The sequence below is a fragment of the Beta vulgaris genome, chromosome 5 (genome assembly GCF_026745355.1).
Source record: "Beta vulgaris subsp. vulgaris cultivar EL10 chromosome 5, EL10.2, whole genome shotgun sequence".
NCBI lineage: Eukaryota > Viridiplantae > Streptophyta > Magnoliopsida > Caryophyllales > Amaranthaceae > Beta > Beta vulgaris.
The window spans coordinates 63,730,134-63,757,993 of record NC_079206.1 but is presented as its reverse complement, the minus strand read 5'-3'; the positions used below and the strand labels follow the sequence as shown (position 1 = coordinate 63,757,993).

Below are 27,860 nucleotides of genomic sequence, written 5' to 3'. Positions count from 1 at the left end.
TATTAAATTCGGTAAACAATATCAACCCGGGGAACCACCCAGACCCAAATACTAGTATTATCTATACAAATATATTAAAAGGCGTGCATGACACCTCTATTACTCCAGTATAATTGTTCAATGTGTACACAAGTGGTCATGTCAATTAACAAAAGTAAAATTAGCTTGCAACAAGATTCGAACCCATGACCTCTTGCTATTATATATGACTCAATGTCCACATTATTATATTTGTACATTTAATTGAGTTTTCCTTAATATATTTCAATTGGAATAAACATGTCAAATTCAGAAAACAGTACCAACTCGGAGTAACGTTCGGACCCAAATACGAGTTGGAAGACTGAGTGAGTACATTTCTATTATAATTATTATATTTTTATAATATTAAATATATTATCATTTTGCGAAAAAAATCCATCCGTCTCATACTATAATGCTTTTTTTTTTTTCATAGTGTTCCAGAATACCACCAAAAAATTGTTTTGAAAATATATGTCCCAACTGGCCAACTCCCAAGTTTACAAAGAGGGAAGGGATAGTGAAATAAATAAAAAAAAGAAACATAGAGAAGAAGTTGGTAACCCTAACCCTCGAAATCCCAATCCTAAGAATCATCTCTGCGATTACAAGGGAATTTCCGGAAGAAGTTTGTAACCCTAACTCTCCCAGTGTGAATTTGCTGCGATTACAGATTTCTTTCCAGTTTCCTTTTCTATCTAAAAAGTTGGATTTCGAATTCGGTAATTCCAGCTTCAATTTGAGTTATTCTTCGAGGAAAGAAAATTGAAGACGATTCCAAGGAATTGAAGGTATGTTTAGGACCAATTTACTGTAGATTGTAAGTTTAATGATTGAATTTTTTGGTTCATTGTTAGATATCTGAGTAAGAATTTTGTTTAATTTTATTCAGTACTTTGTTGTTTGCAAATTGCCTGATTGGAAAAAAGCTATGGGGGAAGCAGAGGATGTGAAATCAAAGTCGAGGAGGGAAGAGTCTGAGACAAAGGAGGAGTCGAAACGGAGCCGTGGGCGTGAGCGTGAGCATGATAAGGAAAGAGAAAAGGAAAGGAATGGGGAAAAGGAGAGGAGGAGAGACAGGGAGAAAGAGAGGGATAGGGAAAATACTCATAGGCGTTCGGAGAGAGAAAGGAGTACTGATGATAAGCATAGGGAAAGGGAAAGAGATAGAGAGAAGCACAGGGATAAACATAGAGATAGGGAGAAGGAACGGAAGAAAGATCGAGAGGATAGGGATGGGGATAAAGAAGAAAGAGATAAGGAGAGGGAGAGGGAGAAGGCAAAGGTTAGGGAACGAGAGGAAAGAGAGAGGGAGCGAGAAAAAGAAAGGGAACAAAGGGAGAAAGAGAGAGAAAAGGAACGAGAGAGGGAGAGGAGGGAAAGAGAGAGGGAAAGAGAGAGGGAGAGAGAAAGAGAACGTGAGAGGAGAGAACGTGAACGTGAACGGGAGAAGGAGGAAAGAGATAAGGAGAGGGAAAGGGAAAGAGAGAGGAAGCGTCGTGAAGTAGCAAGTGATGACAGTGGTGATGAGAGGAGGGACAAAGATAGGAAACGGCGGAGGAGAGATGATGATTACAAGGAAAGAGAACGAGAAAGGAGCAAATCAAAAGACCCAGAAAGGGTTCGATCACATAGACACAGGGATGGTAGTGTGGACAGCCAAAAGAAGAAGAGTGACGATGAGCCTGACAGAAATCTGGAGAAAGTGGAGACTAAGGAACAAGACATGGAGGAGGAACAGAGGAGATTGGATGAAGAGATGGAAAAACGGAGGAGGAGAGTTCAGGAATGGCAGGAGTTAAAGAGGAAAAAGGAAGAAGAGGAAAGACAGCAGCTAGGGGAGGTAAATGCTGAAGAACCTAAAGCAGGTAAGAATTGGACACTGGAAGGTGAATCCGATGATGAAGAAGCTGCTCTAGATGGAAATTCAGATGCAGAAATGGACGTGGATGAAGATTCTAAACCATCAGCTGAAACTGGTGACACTATGGTTATTGATTCTGAGAATGGTAATGCATTACCAGTTGGTGGTGCTGCGGCATCTGAAGAGGAGGAGGTTGATCCTCTGGATGCTTTTATGAACTCGATGGTCTTGCCTGAAGTTGAGAAGTTGAATAATGTTGTGCTTCCTGCAGAGAGCACTGAACTGAATGGCAAGGATAAAAAAATTGAACAAAGTAATGGCCAAGTGTCTAAAAAAGACCCAAAGAAGTTTCTTGGTAGAATAATGCCTGAGGAGGATTCTGACTCTGATTATGGGGATCTAGAGGATGATGAAGTGAACTCAGACGATGAAGATGATGATGAGTTTGTGAAAAGGGTAAAGAAAAAGACTAAAGCTGAGAAATTAGCCTTAGTTGATCACTCAAAGATTGATTATATTGACTTCAGGAAGAATTTTTACATGGAAGTTAAGGAGATTGCAAGGATGAGTCTTGAGGATGTTGCTGCTTATAGGAAGGATCTGGAGCTGAAGGTTCATGGAAAAGATGTGCCAAAACCAATCAAAACTTGGCACCAAACTGGGTTAACAACAAAAATTTTGGAGGTGATCAGAAAGATGAACTTTGAGAAGCCAATGCCAATCCAAACTCAGGCTTTGCCTGTGATTATGAGCGGTCGAGATTGCATTGGTATTGCAAAAACTGGCTCAGGAAAGACTTTGGCTTTTGTGTTGCCTATGTTGAGGCACATAAAAGACCAGCCACCTCTGATGCCTGGAGATGGTCCAATAGGGCTTATTATGGCTCCTACAAGAGAGCTGGTCCAGCAAATTCACAATGACATCAAAAAGTTTGCCAAAGTAGTGAATCTGATATGTGTTCCTGTATATGGTGGCCAAGATTCTAGGCAGCAAATAGGGGATCTGAAGAAGGGAGCAGAAATTGTTGTATGCACCCCTGGTAGAATGATAGATATACTCTGTACAAGTGGCGGAAAGATAACGAATCTGAGAAGAGTTACTTTTTTGGTTATGGATGAAGCTGATAGAATGTTTGATATGGGTTTTGAACCTCAGATAACAAGAATTGTCCAGAATATAAGACCAGATCGTCAAACTGTACTGTTCTCTGCCACCTTTCCTCGTCAGGTTGAGGTTTTGGCAAAGAAAGTCCTGAATAAGCCGGTGGAAATCCAGGTTGGTGGGAGGAGTGTTGTCAACAGAGACATAACCCAGATGGTTGAAGTGAGACCCGAAAGCGAAAGGTTCTTCAGACTGTTGGAAATTCTTGGGGAGTGGTATGAGAAGGGAAAAATTCTGATCTTTGTCCATTCACAAGATAAATGTGATGCCTTGTTCCGGGATTTACTCAAGAGCGGTTACCCCTGCCTTTCTCTTCATGGGGGAAAAGATCAGGGGGATCGTGAATCTACGCTTGCCGATTTTAAGAGTAACGTGTGCAGCTTGTTGATTGCTACCAGTGTTGCTTCTAGGGGTCTGGATGTGAAAGAACTTGAGCTAGTTGTTAATTTTGATGTTCCTAACCATTATGAAGACTATGTTCATCGTCTTGGCCGGACAGGTCGTGCTGGCCGGAAGGGGCATGCTATCACTTTTATCTCTGAAGAAGAGGAAAAATATGCTCCTGATCTTGCAAAAGCATTGGAACTCTCAGATCAGCCTGTTCCGCAGGACCTGAAGGCAATTGCTGATGGGTTTTTGGCGAAGGTGAAACAGGGACTTGAACAAGCCCATGGAACTGGTTTTGGTGGAAGTGGTTACAAGTTTGATGAGCAGGAGGATGAAGCACGGAAAGCTGCAAAGAAAGCGCAGGCCAAAGAGTATGGTTTTGAGTATGACAAGTCAGATTCAGAGGATGAAGACGACGAAGTTCGTAAGAGGACAGATGTTACTGTACCAACCCCTGTTCTTGGTGGGCAAGTGTCAGATACCACATCGCTTCCTGGCTCAGTGCTGGGCGCAACTGGCACTGGGCCTGCCTCTATTCTGCCCATTAATTCAGCAGATAATCCAGCCGTTGCAACTGCAATGGCAGCAGCAATGAGGTTACAACAAAGCTTAGCTAAGCTGCAACAAGATGCAATGCCTGAACATTTTGAAGCTGAACTTGAGATCAATGATTTCCCACAGAATGCTCGCTGGAAGGTGACTCATAAGGAGACTTTGGGTCCTATATCTGACTGGACTGGAGCTGCCATTACGACCAGGGGACAGTATTACCCTCCTGGAAAGATTGCGGGTCAAGGTGAACGTAAACTCTATCTGTTTATTGAGGGACGTTCAGAGCATTCAGTCAAGACTGCTAAGACAGAACTAAAGAGGGTTTTGGAGGATATCACGACACAAGCCACCTCTCTTCCGGGTGGTGCCCAACCAGGCAGGTATTCTATTCTCTGATAAGCAGAGTCCTATTTGTACTGGCCCTTGTGGTAGTGCATTGGTCATCTTCAGATTGGAATCACTATTAGTTGCTGCTGGTGTACCATCCTTTTGCTCGGATATACTTTGCTGATCTTTTGCTTATTTCTATTACATGAAATTTGGTGGCCATTTCTGTAAATGGCTTTTTCTGGAAAGGATGAGATTCATCAAGAAATTTGATGCTCTAATCCTGATATATTTGTCTTGTTATCTGAATTTTGTCTGTGACAATTAAAATATACTAGAGATGAGTGTCAGATTAGGAGCATGAGGATATGTATGTACAGATGGAGCTACCAAGATAGTCCTCGTTCATGCCATGTGTTGTAGTTCACTAATTTGACTAAACAGTTGTGCATTTGAATTTTTATGTTTAATCTCTGGTTGTCGGTGCCGCTTTTGATCTTTTTTTCTTTTTTCTCTTTTCCATCTTTGCTCCGAGCTCGAGGGAGGATACGATTGCCTTTTGTCAGGAGTGGCTTTGTGCTATTTGCTTGCTTGTGCGGCATCTGGAGGCTTCCAAAAACCAATTTATACAGAAAGCGATTTATCACAATGGGTACCTGCATTCTGCTTTAATTGTGATGGGGTCTCATTGACATTCACTGCTTTTCTTGATAATTTGGGCGAGTTGAAAGCTCATATGTTCCTTTGCTGATTGTAGGTCTAAGGGTGGAAACCTGAAGCACCTTCATGTCTTCCTATATGAGGGGTTACCGCGAATGTTTGTCTCCCCCGAAGTATCTTTTTAGCTCTGTTCCATTGTATGAAGAACATGTTGTGATTAGCTAGGTTAGTTTTTGTTCAGGGTTTATTCCGGAATCTGGTAGTTTTCAACTCATATTATCAACCTCTTTGCACCTTGTCTGTTTGTCAACTTGTTAGTATTTGATTTTGAGTTTGGTTGGATCAGCATCAAGAGCCTGATGAAGTTGATACATGATTGGCTGAATGATCTCGTTCAGACCATGTTTAGGGGTAAAATTAGACTCTAGAAGTGGAGTTGGGTGATGTGACTGACATAGGTTGAAGTTCTTCTGCTTCAAGGTGTTGGTAAAATGTCAGAGATTAGATTTTTCAAGACTGGGCAGGCAGACGGTGATGCAGTTTGAGAGTCCACTTTAGAGCTTCTAGATTATGAACAGTGGAGTTTCGATAAACTGCATTCAAGTCTTGATTCGATTGCTGGAGTTGTGATTTCCCTAGCTCAGTTTTTGTTGTCAAATTCAATTGATAGGTGGGGTGGAGTAGTGGAGGTGGGGTTATTCTTGAGTAGTCGCGAGGTGCGAAATCTTTTTTCTTCCAATTATGCCTTATTTGGTTAGATTGGCCCTATAACTCCCCTAAATTCGATACTAACGGCCATCTTTGAGATCTCTCCCGTTGCATTGGGTTCTGGCGCATGTCAGCTAATAATTGGTTCCGTCACAGGAGACACTAGTTTTCGTGACTCAACATCCTCTTGTTCTGCATGATGTTCTCGTAGTCGTTTATGGAGATCCGACTAAACAAGAACGCATAGAGGTGGAGAGGTTAGGCCTTTGTTCTAGGGTACGGCCTGTAGGGATGAACTGAAGTGATCGTTCACCCTATCTCAACTTGTGTCCGAATTCCTAAAACTCGGGAGCTAATTTTTCTTTTAAAACACATTCAAAACTAGAAATCTGAGACTTGATTGCACCATCCATTTTTAGATCTTCTCGAATACTTCCACCAAATGTATCCGTCTGTGAAGATTACTTGACATGAATTTACTTATGAGAGCATTAAAATTTACTTCCAAAATGGTGGTGAGCTTTATACTAGAATAATGAGATTTTTTTCTTCTATTGGTATTGTTCCAAAGCGAGACGCCGAGGTTTATGCGAAGATCATGAGGATACCTATTGGTCTTGTCGATTATATCTAGAAAATGTTGCACGTTTGGTTTCTTATTGACACATGAGTTTGTCTTGTAAGAGACTGCCTACTTTCTTTTAGTGACTAGTTTAATCCAATTAATGACTAGGTCTACTTTTATATTAAAATTAAACCATCTCTATTAATAACTTTTGTTGACGCAAATAACTGAAAGTTGGCTTTTATTTATTCTCTTATTTTTCCACAATGGAAGATGATCTATTATAAATTTTTTTAGGATGATCTATTATAAATTTTTTTAGGATGATCTATTATATATTTCTATTATATAAGGGAAGAGGAAGGGGACACCAAAATGGTAAATCTTTTTATGAGCTTGTCTTGGCAACCAACAGTTCGAGTCTCTTAGGGGACTCAAACAGGGGTAATTTGGTCATTTTAAGCCTTGAAAATTTCACGCGCGTGTTGTTTGGTACCAATGCTAGGTTAGATTGTACCATTGTCCGAAAATTTTGATACCAAAGTAAGGTTGCTTGGTACCAATCCTGATAACAATGTGATACCAATACCAGGTTATAATGGTACCATTGTGTAACTTTTTGAGTGTTTGAGTCTTTTTTGGACTCAAACAGTTTGTTACCAAGCCTTTCTCTCTTTTAATACCCTTAGAGCATCTACAAGGGGGTGGATTGGTCTTACTTGGTCTTGGAGTTTTTTTTCTCTCTCTCCTTTCCTCCTTCTTACACCTCACATCCCACTAAAACTCCCACCAACTCATCTTTTTTTTGTCACAATGGTGTGGTTGGTCTTACTTAGTTTTTCTATTTCTCTCTCCTACTTTTACCAAACCTCACCATATACTCTCTCTCCTACTTTTACCAAACCCCACCATATACAATGTTTATTTTTTATATAAAATAGATGATTTATATAAAATAGATGCTTTTTGTGCACACCATCCCATGCTCATATGGTCTGGATTTCCAGACCAACCAAGCCAAAGAGTCAAGTTCCACAACAACAAAACCAAGTAAAAATAGTTTTACTATTTGCTAGACCAAGCTAAACCCTCCCCATTGTAGATGCTCTTAAGTAATAAGATAAAATTTACCATTTTCTTACCATTATATCCTCAACTAACAAAATATTTACATCATTCTTGATTTATTGGCTTTTAAAAAACAGAAGAAAAATATACAATGAACTTTATGAATAATTTTTTATATCTATTATTATGCAATTGACCTTTTGTTTATATTTATACGCATCGCGTGCATATATGATTAGTTGAAGATAGGATCAGCGTAGAATGGCAAAATCTTGATCTCAAAGTTGTGGCAAAACACTAAAACGAGCTTGAGATAATTTATTTTCGTGATCGGTAGGCAAACGCATTAAGTTATTAGTTATGCATAACTGGAATTTCTTTTATATAATGGGTATTGGGTGCATCATGTCAATAGTATCGTGCTCTTTTTGTCCTATTTTATTTGTCAAATTTTCTTTTTTTGGATGTCTTAATATAGTTGTCAAATTTTCAATAATAAACAATATACACATTAAATGTTTCACTAAACTTAATTTCTATTGACTAAGGCTAGATAACGCGTTCTTCGCCACTGAACAATGTACGTAAAGACCAAAAAGCCTTTAATACTAATTGTGGTTAACTTGATTTTTACAAAAACCTCATTCTTTAATTTGTTATCTTCTTCCATACTATTTTGTACATCTATAAACTATATTTGCACATCTATAATGGTATTTTATATCTTACATGAATTACATCCATTAGTTTTCTTGTACGTCTAAAACTATGTACATCCGTAGGTATTTTGTGCCCAAAACTAAGTTTATATATCTGATACATCCAAAAATTATGTTAGTATATTTATATTATATTTTGTATATTCAAAAACTTTATTTACATATCCATATTGATTTTTGCTTCTTACATCCATCAACTGTTCTGTATATCCAAAGAATATGTTTTTATATTCGTAATTTTGTTGTTGAACATCAAAAAACATATGATTATACATCTAAAGATGTCAAAATTTAGTTAAGGATATTTTCTCAACAAAAAAGAAAACAAAAATCCATAGTAACCATGGTACTTAGTTGGGAGCCACACGGTTTTTCACTATTGTCAAAAGCAGTGTTCATTGGCGAACTTTTTGTCATTGAGTGTTCCTCTTTTATATTGGTCAAAAGTAATATTATAAGATGGAAAAAAACATAATAAATGATTTTATCTTATTTATTTTCAAAGGATGAGGAGCTAGCTCATGTGGTAGAGCACTCCCCTCTGATCCTTGAGGTCAGGGGTTCGATCCTTACCCCCAACATTATGTTGGGGTATTTCCTTAGCATGCTTTACCAGCCAATGTGCTGGTAGTTCCTACAAGGCTAGTAGCCTTGGTAGGGGTTAGTCCTTGGGCTGACTTAATTTCCCAATCAAAAAAAAAAAAAATCTTATTTATTTTCGTTTCTCAAACATGACAATTAATATGAGACACAGGGAGCATAACCTTTCCATAACTTTTTTTTTGACATCGGGAAATCGTACATTAATTAAAAGAGAAAGTACAGCCTAATGCTAATACAATCCAAACTAAAACAAATACATAAACCTAAAGGAGCCTTAAGAGCTCGTACATTCCACCTAATACATAAATAAATACAAACAAAACAAGGTCGCGTAGAAAGTGCGTCGCTGGTCAGTGCTGACGATGGTGGATGCAAACTCGGATGGCTGAAGGAAGTAGTTGATGAAGCGATTGACGATCACGATTTGGACGACGAACAACCAACGACGAGCGTCGCGTCTCGCCAGATGAGCAATCCCAATGATCTGTCATCACTTGGGATTCTGAGCTCATGATCATATGAAGAGTCACAGTCCAATGTGACTCACTACTCTCGAGCGAGAGTATGTCAGGTTTCTCTTTGATGAAAGAGAAACGCTGATAATTGGGCGTGCTGTAAACCCCTACATGCAACTGGAGTGCCGCCTGCGGATTTGAAGTTTTCAAGACAAAGACCATGAAGGTCAATGCCAAGCTAAAAAGAGAGCCAAACAAGTTGAGCCCTCGAATACACCGCCGGTTTTCAAAATCGGTAAATACGTGTCCCAACCATGAAAGCCTATAATCACCTCGTCCTTGCTCACGAACATCGTGAGTCGCCTTGACCCTCAGCACAAAAAGCAAAAAACCGACATACTTAAGTGTTACTATTTTGAACCACCAACCTTGACCTAACTGACTTAAACTTTTCGATGGCCCCAACCAACCACCGATAATAACTTGAACAACTCGATAACAACGCACTCCTTTTATTCGGAGATTGGACACACTTTTCATGAAAAAACCTGACTGAACTAATTGGAAATTCCAACCGGGGGGGAGGGGAGGGGGAAGCCCGACACTGACAGGGTGGAAAGGGGTAGGGGAGCCCGACACTAATTGGGGAAAGGGGGAGGGGAAGCCCAAAACTATCACAAACCTAACTACGTTACTGTGCTTACAAGACATGAGGACGGAAGCGGGGTCGGGGATGGGAACCTTCGGTACAATCAAACCTACAACAACATGGATAGCCCAGACTGACCAACACTACACCCTAAGAACACAAACTAAGGTCAGAACGCTAAACTACTAAAACCACGATTAGGGGAGGGGAAGAACTAAAACGGTTAACTACCGAAACCACAAACAAGGGGAGGGGACACTACAAAAAATGCCCTATATTTGCTACGGATTTTTGCTACAGGTCTTATTTGTGTAGCAAAATTTGCTACGGAATAAAAGTCTGTAGCAAAGTTTGCTATGGAGTTATTTACCGTAGCATAATTTGCTACGGAACATTATTCTGTAGCAGATTATGCTACCGATATACTTTATCCGTAGCAAAATTTGCTCCAAATTAATGCAATTAGAAAAATGGCATTCAACCAAATTTTTTTGAGCATTTGACAACATTTGGTTTGGCGGTTCAGAACGGAAAAGTCCCGCTCATCCAAAACATCTAACCTTAAAAAAACGTGGTCTAATTTTTTTTTTTTTGAAAAAGTTAAAACATCAATAGATGACACATAAATACTAAATAAATAAAATTAAGCAAATGTTGATAGAAAGAGCAGTATTACTTCTCTCATAAAACAAAGAAAAAGAGCACCCCTTATTTCTCTCACTCTCTCGTCTCATATTTCCCCTTCTTCTCTTATCTCACCACAATTTCAGTCATTAGTTCCTCAAAAACATAGTTATGGAAGAAATCTAAGGTAATTAACTAACCTAACTTGCGAAATTCAGAAAAGTGGCTATTGATTTGGGGTAATTTCGAGTTAGGGTTTCAAATTGTAGAAACTTGAAGAGACAAGTTTGATTCGTCTTCAACAAATCACATTGACGAAGGTATGTCTGTTGTCTAATTTTTCTAATTTGTGACTTAATTTGATTTTTACTACAGAATTTTAGTGGTATTTTAATTGTCAATTTCGCAAGATGAGTTGAGGTTTTTGGTCTTCCATGTCGCTGTTGTTATTTACGAAATTGATGCTGTGCAGAGTATATATAAATAGTGGTTGTGTTTCGTTATCTCATGTACCAACCATTGAGAACACAAGTTAGGAGTATATATAGTATATTCACTTAGTTCCTGGTACCAGCGTTAGTATAGAGAGAAGATATTATATATTACTACAATATACTACTTCACAATATACTTTCATCTGTTAAGCCCATCTAACAACTCCCTCAGATACCTCGGCCAATGACAGTATGACAAGAGGATTGTTCAAATGTTACTGCATTACATGTTTCATGAAATTGTTTAGGCGTAAATATTAATGTTTTATATACCTGAGGCCAAAAAACTAATGTACTTAATTAAGTTTAATACTATACCTTTCATACGTGGTGAAAATGATAGATTGGAGTTGTGTTATAATACTATATACCAGCTATTTGTTAATCCTTTTGTCTCTTTCAACTAATTTAGAGTTAGTGTATAATAGGAAATAGTATTAGTAATTGGTAACTATTTATAATTATTACAATGTTCAACTTGGTCGTCATATAAGAGATGAATGACAAATGTGTTAGTTACAATTCTTGTTTTCTCATATAGTACTTTTTTACTTTAATCATTATAAGTTATGTATTGTTTATTTTTTCCAGTGGACATTAGTGCATTCCTACTGTTCAACCTTATTTCTTTTATACACCATGTTTACAAACTTCAAGAATCTATTTCCTAATTGATGTTTACTTATTGAAATTTCATTATTATACCAAATATAATAATATAAATCTTCGTTAGTTCTAATAAGAGCTTATCATAATGCTTTTTTTTAATCATGTTTAGTTGTTAGAGTATATGTTGCTGCTACTATTGTCAATTAAAGGATTCTCTAAATATTAATACCTTTTGAAATGTGAATGAAGGTAGAGAAGTTTCTAATTTTTTGAAGGGGGGAAGGAGAGATCAAGGTAAGACCGAAAACGAATTGTGATTTTGAAGGCGATTCAGACAAAAGTAAGAGTCTTTTTCTTCTTTTATTTGTTTTCTTAAATTTGTTAACAATATAAGATTTTATAATGATAGATTATGTTATGAATTTTATTTTCATGTACTGGTGTATACAAGTCAGTTTCCCTGTTTTTATTCTTCCAAGCTTAGATGTTGAAGTTACTATAAGCTATTTGTTGCAACTATAGTTATAGGCATTGGTTATTTGTCTTGTTGTCGTGGTTTATGTTGACGCGTTATTGATTGGATTGTTATATTCAGTTTAATTTTGTTTTTTTAGAAGTGTCTGAATATTTTATTTGGTTTTCCTTAGTCTTTTGCAAGTGTGAGAATCTCAATGTAAGGTCCATACACAAAATTTATTCATTGTGAGCGAATCTTAAAGATAAGGTTGATCTAGTTCCTTTACTTATGGGTATCTAATAATAATTAAATTTGCAGTGGGGAGAGAAGGTCGAGAATGGATGTACCAAAGACTTGAGGGAAAACATATTAGTTCGTACTTTACAACTAAAGTTGATGAATTTGTGGACATAGCTTGTAGACAGGAGAATGTGGTAATTGATGGTTTATTGAAATGTCCTTGTCACAAATGCGAAAATGTGCCATATCATGATCCAGAAATTGTTAAGGTTCACTTGTATAAGTACGGATTTTGTCCAGATTATTACTTGTGGACTTCTCATGGCGAAAGTTATGTTGAAAACACAACTTCTCATGACACAACCTCTTTGGATAGTAATATTTATTTCAATATGGTGATGGATGCATTTGGACCAGAATTGAATGATGTGAATGAAGAAGACCCCCATCCCGAAGCAAAGAAGTTTTTCGACATGCTTAAGGCAGCCGAAAAGCCTTTGTATGATGGGTGTAACATGTCTTTGTTGTCGGTGGCTGCAAGAATTACTAATCTGAAGTGTGAATACAATATTCCACATAGGGCCATTGATATTGTCACATCTTTGATTAAGGAAATATGTCCAAATGACAATCATATGACTGAGACTTTTTATAGGACTCGAAAATTGTTAGAAGGACTTCAACTTCCACACCATATAATAGATGTTTGTCCTAATGGATGTATGCTCTTCTGGAAGGAGAATGAGCATCTCACTCAATGTCTTAAATGCAAATCTGATTGATTTAAAGGTGTTAGGGCGAATGGGAAACGTTCTCCAAAGAAGGTGTTGCATTATTTGCCAATCGCCCCAAGGTTGCAAAGACTTTATGCAATCAAGTCCACTGCCGACAAAATGAGGTGGCATGCCGATCACAAACAAACTGATGGTGTAATGTCTCATCCATCAGATAGAGAAGCATGGAAACACTTTGATGCTTCTTTTCCTTCTTTCTCTGCTGAGACACGGAATGTTCGCTTAGGACTTTGCACGGATGGTTTTTCGCCATTTGGTAAGTCAGGGAGACAATACTCTTGTTGGCCGGTGATATTAACTCCTTATAATTTACCACCATCATTGTGTATGAAGAAACCTTTTATGTTTACAAGCTTAATTATTCCCGGTCCAAAGAGTCCTAAGGGAAACATAGATGTATTTTTACAACCTCTTATTGATGAGCTAATCCAATTGTGGGAGGTTGGCGTGCCGACTTATGATGTTTCAAGGAAACGAAATTTCAATATGAAGGTTTCTTTGCTTCATACTATTAGCGACTTTCCAGCATATGGCATGCTATCGGGGTGGAGCACTGGGGAAGTTAGCGTGCCCATATTGTATGGAAAACACAAAGTCATTCACATTGAAGCATGGTGGTAAACCATCTTGGTTTGATTGTCATCGTCAATATCTTCATGCTGATCATGTCTTTAGAAAGAATAAAAGTGGTTTTTTCAAAGATAGGGAAGAAAGATCAATGCCCATTGAAAGATTGAGTGGTGAACAAGTTTGGGAGCGCGTGTCATCGATACCGAAAACGGGAGAAATAAGTCATTGTTCAAGACACCAAGGATATGGAGTTGAACACCATTGGACTAAGCAAAGTTGTTTTTGGCAGCTTCCATATTGGAGTAAACTCTTGATACGCCATAATTTAGATATCATGCACATTGAGAAGAATTTTTTTGACAACTTGTTTCACACAATTATGGATGTGAAGGGGAAAACAAAAGATGATGCTAACGCGAGGAAAGATTTGAAACTCTATTGCAAGCGACGAAAATTAGAAGTTCAGCCGGTAGTTGATAATGGATCCGTGAAATCTAAAATACCTAGAGCTTCTTATGCATTAACCAAGGAGAAGAAAAAGGTTTTATGTGAATGGGTTCAAAAGCTTAGAGATTTTCAGAAGACGATTTTCAGAAGTGGTGTCAAAACTTGCTAGGAAAGATGACTATTTGCCTAAGTGGTGTCCTCTAAGCTTGAAAGATGGTTTGAAAAAACTTAGAGATACACCAGAATTCAAAAAGAAATCTGCTCAGTGTTCTGCAAACAAAAAAATAGTGCCAAAGGCTTGTCACTTCATTGCCAAGGTTCTGTTTCAACAGAGGAATTGAAGGGAAAAATGGCAAGTTCTAAATGATTTAGTTAATTCTTATACTTGTGTTTTTATAGTGGTTGTTGTGTCATTATTTTTACTCGTGCATTATATTGTTTATCAAAAGATTGCTGAGTTGGGCGGTCAAAAACCAAAACCATCAGATGTTTTCAAGAGATGTCATCTGAAAAAGAATGGGACCTTCATTGATGATAGAGCAGCCAAATTTTGGGTGAGTTTATTCCTTTTCTTTATGATATATTAGGCATATTGAAAATTATGAGAATAGATTAAGAACTTCATTTTGCTGACCATTGTCTCGTTTCTTAACAACTTGAGCATGAAGTTATAAAAAAACAATGTGATTTCATTCATTACAAAAGTAAGTTTGTAGCTATTAAGTTTTCCAGATTATGTATTGGTGTTTGGTATGTAGCTAGTAAGTTTGATATACTTTGGATTTTGGCTAGATGGAGTTAGTAGTAGGTAGTACCTGGAATGTGTGATTGCTAAAAGGTGGAAATATAAACTATAGTTGCGTGTTTGGATGTTAATTTGGTGTTATAAGTCTTCTTGCCACAAGTCTTACTTTCTAATCAAATTGTCTTTGGCTATTATTTCTACACCTTTTGATAAGTATAGCTGCATGTCAATGTAAACAATATTTGGTTCTTAATACATTTGTAGGATAATTTACAAAGGGAGGAAGTTGCGAACAAGGAAAGTGATAAGCCAAAAACTGAGGAAGAGGTGTATTTTGAAGTTGTTGGTGGGTTTGATTCAAAAGGAAGAATGTATGGTATTGGTTCTGCTGCCGAATCATACTTTGTAAAGCCTGCTACAAGCAAGAAAACTCAAAAGGCTTCTTCAGAACATGTGATAAATCTGGAAAATCGTATTGCTCAACTTACTTCAGAAAATCAGCAACAAAAGAAACTTATTGATTCAACAGTAGAACAAATGAAGCTACTTCACAACAATTTCAGATATTGAGTCAACAAGTGACAGGATGCACCCCTGCCGGTACACCATTCCCTCCACCTTTTTTCGATCCCAATGGTTGTAATTGTTAAACATTACTTTTGTATGGAATTATTGGTAAACTTTTTGTAGCTAAGTGAATGCTTATTTTTAAAACTACATATGGTTGGAGGTTGGCTTTTGTGAAGAATGGAAATAGGTTGAAATATGTCTTTTTGGAGTTGGTTTTTGTAAGTGACGGATTTTGGCTCCTTTGTTAGGAAATTTTGCACTACTACTCTTTTGTTCCATGCAAAGGCATTGATGGTCCTCTTGATTGATTGGATAAGTATTATATGGTTGTGGCTTGCAATTGTGTTACTATACCAGTTTTATGAAAAGGAAATGCATCATCATGCATATATTACAGCAGATTCTACATATAAAGTTTGCTACCTTTTTTTGCTACAGATTTTGTAAACAGTAGCAAATTTTTGCTATGAAAGTTTGTGGCAAACATTTGCTACGGATGAACCATAATCTGTAGCAAATATTTGTGACGGATGACAATCATTCCGTAGCAAACATTGTTACTGAAAATAGCATCTGCAGCAAATATTTGCTATGGATGCCAAGAAATCTGTAGCAAACATTGCTACCGTAAGTAATATCTGTAGCAGATATTTGCTACAGATCATTAGATTTCTGTAGCAAAATTTGCTACGGAGGGGCTTTGCTACGGATAGAATCGGTAGCAATAATTGCTACAGATAATTTATATCCGTATCAAATTTGAGTTTGCTACGAGCCTTTTAGCGTCAGAACACTTCCGTAGCAATTTCCGTAGCAAGCATGGTTTTGCTACGGAATTTTCATTTTAGCTACGGATTTTTCTGTAGCAAAATCCCGTGTTTTTTTGTAGTGGGAAGAACTAAAACGGTTAACTACCGAAACCACAAACAAGGGGAGGGGATATCCACCCGTCGGCGGCGGCAACCCCGAAAGCAAATTCAGGTGGCCAAAACACCACCGAACAGAGGACGGGGGAAGGGGAACCAAGCCAAAAAAAAAACTAGGGGCGGGAAAAGGAAGAGGAAGAAGAGGGGGAGAGGGATACCGATGACCAAACAAGGAGGAAGGGGCCGAGTCCTGACGAAAACCACCGCTGAAGGCCGCACAAAACCGATTTACAAAACCGACGCACAAAAGAAACCAACGCAAAACAACAAAAAACAGAGACTCTAATCTCTACCTAATCGATAGTATCAAGACAGGCTCGCCGGTGACCGGACGAGCGGCCGACCAGCGAGCCTGCAGGGGTGGTGCAGCGCCTGTTAGGTTTTTTTGTTAGGCTTTTAGGGTTTTAAGTTAAAGATAGTGCGGAAAACTCAAAAGTTGAAAATTTTAGAAAGAGGACGATTTTAATTTATGTCCTTTCCATAACTTGAGACAATAAGAATTTAAGAGATTATGGAGAATTGATTTACTTCCTCTGTTTTTTTTATAGATGCTACATTTCCTTTAAATGAAAATGTCATGATAGATGTTACATACCATAAATGGATCACTTTTCATCATAAATTTTTTAAAATACTAACAAAAAGTTGATAGTCCTCCACTTTCTCCTTTAAAATACCCATACCTTTTCCTCAACAAATATTTTTTTATTCAAAAAGTGATGGTTCTCCACTTTCTCTTTCTACCTTTCTTAAAAACTCTCCACTTTCTTTATGTAACATCTATAAAAAAAAAAGGGAAAAAGTATATATCAAGATGCACTTGCAACATATAGATTCTTTTGCAACAACTATTGTTGCAAATTTGTAACAAGAGCTACTAATATATTGCATAATAATGGCTTGGACAACATGGTTTTTGGTTGGACAGTCATGAAAAGTACTTACTTCTCTATTGGATGACCAGTGCTTTGCACGTCGACCCCTTGCTTGCTTGAATGATCTCTTTAGGGCTAAATAAGGCTGTGAAAGAGTAGGTGTTTAATCAACCTCGTTTGTTCTCAAGGTTGCATGATCAACTACTTAACCAACCAATCATCAAACTTAGCAAACCCAGCCAGTATATTTGACAGATTTGGACTACAAAAGTAAATCTTAGCCAAAAAATTTATATAAGATCTTAACTAGAAAATCCTTCCACTTGGAAGTGTCAACTATCATTCCTATGAGAATATCTCTACTAAATATGGTATAATCTGAAGTTAGCCCCAAACATTATTGCAATGGCATCATCCCTATAAAATTGTGGAAGAATGTTGACGACAAGAGTGTACATGATTCGGGATCATCCCTTGTGCATTGGAATTTTACTCCGTGTAATACATACATTGAAAAAAATTCATCACTTGTAAAAATGTTAGCACCCATACTACCAATGACGACGCAATGATCCGAAACAAACCTCTAGAAAATAAAAAAGAAAGTACTATAAGATATGGACTTCAATATGTATATGAGTACATATCAATGACATTAACAAATTACAATTATTTGGGAGTGATTAACAGATGCTATTCTTTTTTTTTGTTGTTGACAAAAAAAAGCTATTCAGTTACAAATGTCTCATGTGCCTTCATATTCATATAAATTTAATCTATCGTTTCCTTAAATTATTATGAAAGTATCCGTTCTACTCTTATCCTAGCTAATAAAAAAAAGCGAGAAAAGAGAAAGACATTATCTAAAGAAGTTAATTAGAAGAATCAACAAAACAAAAAATGGAGACATTTACTACAATTCTTCAATGTGAACAAAAACTTCATCATTGGAAATCTAGGTCTTAAAAGAATGACAAAAAAACATTGTTCCATAAATTCATACAAATGACAAACCTTACTAGGGTTATTATCTCTTCTCATACTTCCTCCTCTATTAACGAATATAATAGGGATTTTAAATTTCAGCGTCCCCTTTTTTTCCCATATAGAATAGAGATACATTTCTTCGTCCGTCTTTTTTTTATGTTAATTTCCTCTATGCACCTAAAGCAGCAAATCCACCACCTTTCATCATTTGCTTAAACTCCTTATAATTAACCATTCCATCACCATCAACATCAACTTTGCTAATCATTTTCCTACAATCATCTATTGTTCTTCCTTGTTTCAAACCCAATGATTGCAAAACTGATCTCAATTCTTCAACTGTAATAAAACCATCTCCATTTTGATCAAACACATTAAAAGCTTCCCTCATATCTTCCTCTTCATCCCTTTCATCCATTATTGTTTGATACAATGATCCAAACTCTTCCATATCAACAAACCCATCTTTATTCACGTCGATTTTTTCGATCATTTGAGTAAGTTCCTTATCTGGGATGTAAATTCCCAAGTTTTGTAACGAGTCATTCAACTCCTTCTTTGTAATCTTACCATCTCCATTACGATCAAACATTTGGAATACTCTTTTAAGCTCCGCTTGATCCATTTTATATTAACAAACACGAAATTTCGACGTAAGTAATCTCTATCTGTAATGATAATGATGGTATAAATCTTAATTACGAATCTCCAATAACAATTAGGAGGTAATTAACTTAATATGGTAGGCTTCAAAACGTAATTAACAATTAAGTATTCATGACAAAAAAAAACAAGAAGAGGGTAAAAAAAAATTAGACCTTTTGAACAAATGATGCAATATGCAAATTGATGTAGAGGAGGGCCAAAAAGAAATTAATCCCCCAAAAATAAAATGTTGGATGGAAAAGAAGGAAAATTGAAAAAATTAGGGGCTAGAGAAAAGCAAGGAAGAAAAGCAAGAATTTCGTTAAATCATTGGTATATAAGTTTAGATACAAAAGTAGTTAGTTAGATTATGCATATTTATTTACTTCAATTGGGGGTTGTTTTTCGTCGTGGTAAGCTTATTCTAAAATCATGGAGTCCATTACTATTGGAATACTTGGTCTTATTTGCATGTTTTTTAGTTATTTGTGCTAATCATGAGAGAATAGATTATGTAAAATACTCCATATTTGGACTTTGTCTGTCAAAATGTAAGTACAACTTTCCTTGTCTAATAATGTCTTGAATGTTTACATAAAGAAATAATGGAATTATGTCTAGAAAGTTGACAATGGTTCTAATAAAGAATACAAAATAGTAGTATATATATTAATAGGTGAGATTGGTCATAAATCAAATTTTTAAGAAGCTGAAGAAAGGGACTCTTAGAAGAACTAAAAGGGTGTGAGTCGCGCGACTTTGTGAGCCAAACGTATAACATGTATTTTCTATTTTTTTTTATTATATGCGTGCAGTGTTTATATTTATGAAGTAAAATGTTAATAATATATCTATATAAATATATTAAAAAGCGTGTGTGATATGTATACACGTCATGTATTACCTCTGTTACTCCATTAAAATTGTCCAATGTGTACATAAGTCATGTCATGTCGATTAATAAAAGTAAATTTAGCTTACAAAGATTTGAACTATTGATATCTTGTTATTATGTACATGACACAATTATCATCTCAACTAACTTTTAATCATGCTTTAAGTGCCACAATAAAAATTTAAATTATCATCTAGAAAAAGACATAATTCAATAAGAAACCACCAAAGAATCAACCCTCTTAATAAAAATAAATTCCGAGGCCATCGCTTTGCATTATGAAAAAAGAATACAGAACTACAGAAATGGAAGTAAAGATGTGTAAATCAATAAACGTCAAAAAAAAATATAAAAAGCTATTTAGCATGGAAACTCTCATGAAGATCATGTTTCCCGTTTTCGAAACTCGAGAGGACAAAATTTCTTTGAAAGACCAGCGAGTTTCCTGCCTCAATGATCTTAAGTCACAAAATGATATTATCCCAACTAAAAATCTCTTAGTTAACTCTATAGTCTATGCCCTAGTATATACAACTTTTCACGTAATTAATAAAAAAAACAACAACAGATTTGTATGCAACAATAGTTTTTTAATCCTAAATTTTGGGTTTCACGAAATATGAACAAATGTGGTGTTCATAGGCAATTTTTGAGGCAACACAAGTGTGTCAAGCACCCGCCCAAATATTACAAGTCACATCAGCTTTCCTAGGAATGTTTCGAGAGAAAATATGACCACGCCCGGAGAAGTTCAAAAATGTCTCAAAAACAGCCAAATTGAAGGTTATAATACATGTTTTCGTACTTCCTTGTGGCCCGAGATTCGGACGGCACAGGGTACCTTCTAGGGAAATGGGATGACATTGAAAAGGAATCAAGTGACTTGGAACGAATATATGGATGCATTTACTTTCATTTTGAGACAATTTTGGGTTTCACTAGATATGAACAAATGCAGTGTTCAAAGGCTTTTTGAGGCAATGAAAATGGTGCGAAATACCCGCGCAACATCACAAGTCACGTCAGATTTCCTATGAACGATCGTGAGAAAATATGACCATGCCTGGAGAAGTCCAAAAATGTCCCAAAAACAGCTAATATTGAAGGTTATAATACACGATTTCGTACTTTTTCGGGGCCAGAGCTCCGAACACCACGGGATGCCTCCTAGGGACCAATGAGGTCATTGGAAAGGAGTCATGTGGCATGGAACGAATATGTGGAGGACTTCATGTCATTTTGAGAAAATTTAGGGTTTCACGAGAAATGAAAAATGGGGTTTTCAGGGACTTTTCGAAGCAACACAAATGATGTCAAGCACCCGCGCAACGTTACAAGTCACGACAGCTTTCCAAAGAATGTTTCGGGAAAAAATATGGTTAGGCCCGGAGAAAGCCAAACATGTCCAAAAAACAGCCAAAATTGAAGGTTATAATACATGCTTTCGGACTGTAATCGGGCCCGAGTTACGGATGTCGCGGGATGCCTGCTAGGGACATGGGAAGTCAGTGGAAATGAGTCATGTGGCTTGGAACGAATATGTAGATACCATTACGTTCATTTCGAGCCAATTTTGGGTTTCACGAGAAATGAACAAATTGGGTGTTAAGAAGCCTTTCGAGACAATGCAAGTGGTGCCAAGCACCCGTGCAACGTTACAAGTCACGTCGGTACACCTAGAAATGTTACGGGATAAAATAGGACCAGGTTTGGAGAAGTACAAAAATGCCGCAAAAACAGCCAAAATTTAAATGTTACAATACACGCTTTTGGACTTTCTCGGGCTCCGAACGCCACGGAATGCCTCCTAGAGACATGGGAGGTCTTTGGAAAGGAGTCATGTGGCTTGGAACGAATAGTTGGATGCCTTTACGTTCATTTCGAGGCAATTTTGGGTTTCACGAGAAATGAACAAATTGGGTGTTCAGATGCTTTTCGAGACAATGCAAATTGTGCAAAGCACTCGCACAACGTTACAAGTTACGTCGGCTTTCTTAAGAACGTTTCGGGAGAAAATATGACGAGGCCCGCAGAAGTCAAAAAAATGTCCCAAAAACAGCCGCAATTGAAGGTTATATTACACGTTTTTCGGACTTTTCCCGGGCCCCGAACTCCGAACGCCACGGATACCTCCTAGGGGCATGGGAGGTCATTGGAAAGCAGTCACGTGCCTTGGATCGAATATGTGGATGCATTTACGTTCATTACGAGGCAGTTTTAGGTTTCACGAGAAATGAACAAATGAGGTTTTCAGAGGCTTATCAAGTCAATGCAAATTATGCCAAGCACACGTGCGAGTTACAAGTCACGATGGCACTCCTAGGAATGTTTTGGGAGAAAATATGACCAGGATCGGAAAAGTCACAAAATGTCCCAAAAACAGCCAAAGTTGAAAGTTGTAATACACGTTTTCCAAGTAGCGTGCCTTCTAGGCACATCGAAGGTCTTTGGAAAAGGTGTCACGAGGCTAAAAGCGAATATGTGGATGCCTTTACGTTCATTTCGACGCAGTTTTACATTTCACGAGAAATCAACAAATTGGGTGTTTAAAGGCTTTTCGAGCCAACATTACAAGTCATTTGGGCTTTCCTAGTAGCGTTTCAGGAGAAAAAATGGTCAGGCCCAGGGAATTCCAAAAATGTCCCAAAAACAACCAAAATTGAAAGTGATAATACACGCTTTCGGACTTTCCCAGGATCCGAGCTTCGAACGCCATAGGATGCCTCATAGAGACATGAGAGATCATTGGAAAGGAGTCATGTCGCTTGGAATGAATATGTGGATGCCTTTTCGTTCATTTCGAGCCAATTTTGGGTTTCAGGAGAAATGAACAAATGGGTGTCGAAGGCTTTTCGAGGCAATGAAAATTGTGCCAAGCACCTGCGCAATGATACAAGTCACGTCGGCAATCCTAGGAATGTTTCGGGATAAAATATGACCAAGCCCGAAAAAGTAAAAAATGTCCCGAAAACAATCAAATTTGAACGTTATAATACACGCTTTCGAACTTTCTCGGGGTCCGAGTTCCGAACGCCACGAGATGTCTCCTAGGGACATGGGAGGTCATTGGTAATGAGTTATGTGGCTTGGAACGAATATGTGGATACCTTTACGTTCATTTTGAGGCAGTTTTAGATTTCACAAGAAATGACCAAATGGGATGTTTAGAGGTTTTTCGAGGCATGCAAATTGTGTCAAGCACCCTTGCAACGTTACAAGTCACGTCGGCTTTCCTATGAACGGTTCGAGAGAAAATATGACCACTCCTGGAGGAGCTCAAAAATGTCCCAAAAACAGCCAAAATTGAAGGTTATAATACACGCTTTCGGACTTTCCCGTGGTCCGAGCTCCGAAAGGCACGGGATGCCTCATACGGACATGGTAGGTCATTGAAAAGGAATCATGTGGCTTGGAACGAATATAGGGATCCGTTTATGTTCATTTTCGAGACAATTTTGGGTTTCACGAGAAATGAATAAATGGGGTGTTAAGAAGCTTTTTGAGCCAACACAAAGGGTGCCAAGCACCCACGCAATGTTACAGTCACGTCGGCTATCCTACGAACGCTTCGGGAGAAAAATATAACAAGGGTCGAAAAACTCCAAAAATGTCTCAAAAACAACCAAAGTTTAAGGTTATAATACATGCTTTCGGAGTTTTCTGGGTTTCGAGTTCCGAACGTCACGGGATGCCTCTTACGGACATGGGAAGTCATTGGAAAGAAGTCATGTAGCTTGGAATGAATATATGGATGCCTTTACGTTCTTTTCGAGGCAATTTTAGGTTTCCATGAAATGAACAAATAGGGGTGTTTAGAGGTTTTTCGAGGCAACACAAATGGTGCCTACCACCTGTGCAACATTACAAGTAACGTCAACCTTCCTAAGAACGTTTCGGGAGAAAATATGACCAGGCCCGGAGAAGTTCAAAAATGTCCCAAAAAACAGTCAAAATTGAAGGTTATAACACACGCTTCCAGACTTTCTCGTGGTCCGAATTCCGAACACCACGGGATGTACCCTAGGGCCATAGGAGGTCATTGGAAAGGAGTCATGTGGTTTGGAACGAATATATAGATGCATTTACGTTCATTTCGAGACAATTTTAGATTTTACGAGAAATGAACAAATGTGGTGTTTAATGGCATCTCGAGACAACAGAAATGGTGTCAAGCGCCGCACAATGTTACAAGTCACGTCGGCCTTCCAAATAACGTTTCGGAAAAAAAATATGCGCAATTTCGAAAAAGCCAAAAAATATCCTAAAAACAACCAAAATTAAAGGTTATAATACACACTTTAAGACTTTCCCAGGGTTCGAGATTTGAACGTCACGGGATGTCTCATAGTGACATGGTAGGTCATTGGGAATGAGTCATGTGCCTTGGAACGAATATGTGAATGCATTTACGTTCATTTCGAGGCAATTTAGGTTTAACGAGAAATGAAGAAATGGGGTGTTCAGAAGCTTTTCGAGACAATGCAAATGGTGCCAAGCACCCATCGTTACAAGTCACATCGGTACACCTAGAAATATTACAGGAGAAAATGGGATCAGGTTCGGAAAGTACAAAAATGTCGCAAAAACAACCAAAATTTAAGGTTATAATACACATTTTCGAAATTTCCCGGGCTTTGAGCTCCGAACGCCACTAGATGCCTCCTAGGGACATGGGAAGTCATTGAAAAGGAGTCATGTGACTTGGAACGAATATATGGATGCCTTTATGTTCATTTCAAAGCAATTTTACGTTTCCATGAAATAAACAAATGAGCGTGTTTAGAGGATTTTCGAGGAAACATAAATGGTGCCTAGTACCCGCCCAACGTTACAAGTAAAGTCGACCTTCCTAAGAACGTTTCGGGAGAAAATATGACCAGGTCCAGAAAAGTCCAAAAATGTCCCAAAACAACCAAAATTGGAGGTTATATAATACACGATTTCGGGCTTTCCCACACGGGATTCCTCCTAGGGACATGGTAGGTCATAGAAAAGAAATCATGTGGCTTTGAACGAATATGTGGATGCGCTTACGTTCATTTCGAGACAATTTGGGTTGCACAAGAAATGAACAAATGGGTGTTAGAGGCTATTCGAGGCAATGCAAATTGTGCCAAGGACCCGCACAACATTACAAGTCACGTCGGAACTCCTAGAAATGTTTCGGTAGAAAATATGACCATGCCCGGAGAAGTCAAAAAAATGTCTTAAAAACAGCCAAAATTTAATGTTATAATACACGCTTTCGAACTTTCTCGAGGCCCAAGCTCCAAACGCCACGGGATGCCTTTTATGAGCATGGGAGTCATTGGAAATGAGCCATGTGGATTGGAACGAATATATGGATGCATTTACGTTCATTTCGAGCTAATTTTGAATTTCACGAGAAATGAATAAATCGTTGTTTAAAGACTTTTCGAGGCAATTTAAATGGTGTGAATCACACGCGCAACGTTACAAGTCACGTCGTCACTCGTAGGAATGTTTTAGGAGAAAATATCAACAGGCCCGGAAAAGTCCAAAAATGCCGCAAATACAACCAAAATTGAAGGTTATTATACACGCTTTCGAACTTTCCCGGTGTCCGAGCTCCGAACGCCACGGGATGCCTCCTAGGGACATGGGAAGTCAATTGTAATGAGTTATGTGGGTTGGAACGAATATATGGATGTGTTTACGTTCATTGCGAGGTAATTTTGGATTTCACGATAAATGAACACTAGGGGAAAAAACATAAAGGGTTGCGCTTTTTGTAAAAGCGCAGCCCTACTAAGTTAAGCGCTGCGCTTTTTTAAAAAGCGCAGCCCTTCTGCTTAGTAGGGCTGCGCTTTTTTAAAAAAGCGCAGCCCTTCCTGAAAAAATTTGAAATTTTGGAATCGCGGGCTTTGAAATATTGAGCGGGGATTCGTCGAATATATTATCCCTCATTCTCTCTCCTCTCCCACGTCCCTCATTATTCCTTTCCTCCTTCTCTCTCATCCTCTCTTCTCTCTCATCCTCTCTTCTCTCTCAAAATCTCCCATAAACATTTGCGACAAAAACCTTGAAATGATTTGCACTAAACATGGCGACGGAGTCCGATTGCCTATTGTCATACCTTTTCGGAAGCGGAACGAGCCAACGAGTCAAACTCACGGCTATGCCGTGACGTTTAGGCTTTTTAAGCCATCCGAGTTCGTTTAAGCCTCCAAATACCCATTTTAAGTTTTTCCGAAAATTTTTTTTCCCCTTAAATTATGTATTTGGGTTTTGTTTTATTTATTTAAACATTATTAGGTTGTAGTTCTTGTATTTTCAGATCTATAATGTTCTTGTATACTTCTCTTTGTTTATATGCTTTGATTAATGTTCTTGTATACTTCTCTTTGTTTTGATTAATGTTCTTGTAGACTTCTCTTTGTTTATTTTGATTAATGTTATTCTTGTATGCTTCTCTTTGTTTATTTTGATTAATGTTCTTGTATACTTCTCTTGTGTTGTATATTTGAAAATGATAAATCACCTTGCTTCTCTCATCGTACAATCCTCTTCCCGACGAGCCCCCCTTCTCCTCGGTATATAATTTCTTGTATTTTCATCTTTGTTTTGATTAATGTTCTTGTATACTTCTTGTATACTTCTCTTTGTATATTAGTTTTTGTTCCTTTTTTTCATTTTCGTTTAATTCTTTTTATGTTTGGGTTTAGTATTTTCGTTTCGTTTCTCTTCTCTTCTGTTTAATTTCAGAAAATGTGAGATTATAGTAAAAAAATGACAAAAAAAAAATTTTTTTATTATTTTTTTTTTTGGTAGGAAGGGTTGCGCTAGTTAGGAAAAAGCGCAGCCCTTCTAGCCCAGAAGGGCTGCGCTTTTTCTTAACTAGCGCAGCCCTTCTGGGCTAGAAGGGCTACGCTTTTTCCTAACTAGCGCAGCCCTTCTAGCTTAAGGGTTGCGCTTTTCTAGCGCAGCCCTACTTAAAAAGTGAAGGGCTGCTACTGAAAGGGCTGCTGTCAAAAAGCGCAACCCTACATGCTTTTTTTAGCGCAGCCCTTCTTCATTTTTCCACTAGTGGAGCAAATGGGATGTTCAGAGGTTTTTCAAGGCAACACGAATGGTGCCAAGCACCCGCGCCACTTCACAAGTCACGTCAACTTTCTTAAGAATGTTTGGGTAGAAAATATGAATAGACCCGAAAAAATCCAAATAACAGCCAAAATTGAAGGTCATAAGTAATAAAAAATAAAGGTAACCTATCCAATTAAAATTTAGTTGAACTAATTGTACCTCCGTTCTTTTTCCATTACAACAATGTGTTTGGACACAATTTTTGAGGATTTAGAATAAATGAGTAGTTTAGCATGAAAGTAAATCTTTAATTAAATAGAGTAGGAGATAAATCATCTTTAGAAAATAAAAGAAATTCACAAGGCAACATGAGTAATTAATGATAGTTTTAATAATATAAAGTAAGGGCAATATTGTCAATTAAGTTGCTTTTTATACCAAAATTGGAATTGTTGCAATAAATGTGAAACTATCCAAAATAATAATAATTGTAATATAGAAAGAACAAAGGAAGTATATATTGTAACCTTGTTTCTTCTACGAATCTATAATATGTAAAATTTTGTGTATTATAGGAGCTTTAGTCCTTTGCCATTTAATACTACCATGCATCATCTATTCTAAAATAAAAAAAGCATATAGATAGAAGCAAAAAAATTGTGACCTATGTGCAGAAAACGTTTGTCTAATAAGAAACCATCTAATTTTAATTTAAAATTAGGCTTTTATTTTTGGTAAGATGAAGGGAATTCACTCGAGGGGATATGAAAAATTACTCAAATGAGTCTTATGAGGTTTGATCCCTATACCTTAGGGATAACAGATGACACTACTCCACCACCTCAACCTCAATGAGGCAAGTCGGCAATTATTCAAGTTCAAGATTAAGAAGGGAACGTACCACTTTTTAAATACAATGAATAGTTTAAGCTATGTCAATTTTAAAAAATGATATTAGCTACTTCCTCCGTTTCTTTTTACTCGCTACACTTTCCATTATGGGAAGTTTCACATTACTTGCTACACTTCTTTTTTGGGCAATAAACTCTCTCTATGACTCTATCTCTCTCCTCCCACATGGGTCCCTTTTCTTTTTACTCTCTACCTCTCTCTTCTCCAAAAATTATCTAGGAGTCCGTGAAATGAGAAGTGTAGCGAGTAAAAAGAAACGGAGGAAGTATTTAGCTTGTAACAAGATT

General features: G+C 37.5%; 2 protein-coding genes across 3 annotated transcripts; one reads left to right on the top strand and one right to left on the bottom strand.

Annotated features, from left to right (window-relative positions):
- The first annotated feature begins 526 nt into the window (after positions 1-526).
- Positions 527-5,268, top strand: LOC104894454 (DEAD-box ATP-dependent RNA helicase 42). 2 transcript variants are annotated; one of them, XM_048644026.2, is made up of 3 exons: positions 527-812; positions 951-4,964; positions 5,070-5,268. In XM_048644026.2, the coding sequence occupies exon 2, from the start codon at positions 953-955 to the stop codon at positions 4,379-4,381; it is 3,429 nt and encodes a 1,142-aa protein (XP_048499983.1). In that variant the 5' UTR covers positions 527-812; positions 951-952; the 3' UTR covers positions 4,382-4,964; positions 5,070-5,268. The 2 variants fall into 2 exon arrangements, with proteins under 2 accessions (XP_048499983.1, XP_010678984.2); XM_010680682.4 differs by having other exon boundaries at positions 914-4,964.
- A 12,704-nt stretch (positions 5,269-17,972) lies between these two features.
- LOC104894453 (calmodulin-like protein 3) lies at positions 17,973-19,038 on the bottom strand. Its single transcript, XM_010680679.4, has one exon. The coding sequence runs from the start codon at positions 18,700-18,702 to the stop codon at positions 18,247-18,249; it is 456 nt and encodes a 151-aa protein (XP_010678981.1). The 5' UTR covers positions 18,703-19,038; the 3' UTR covers positions 17,973-18,246.
- Positions 19,039-27,860: the final 8,822 nt, after the last annotated feature.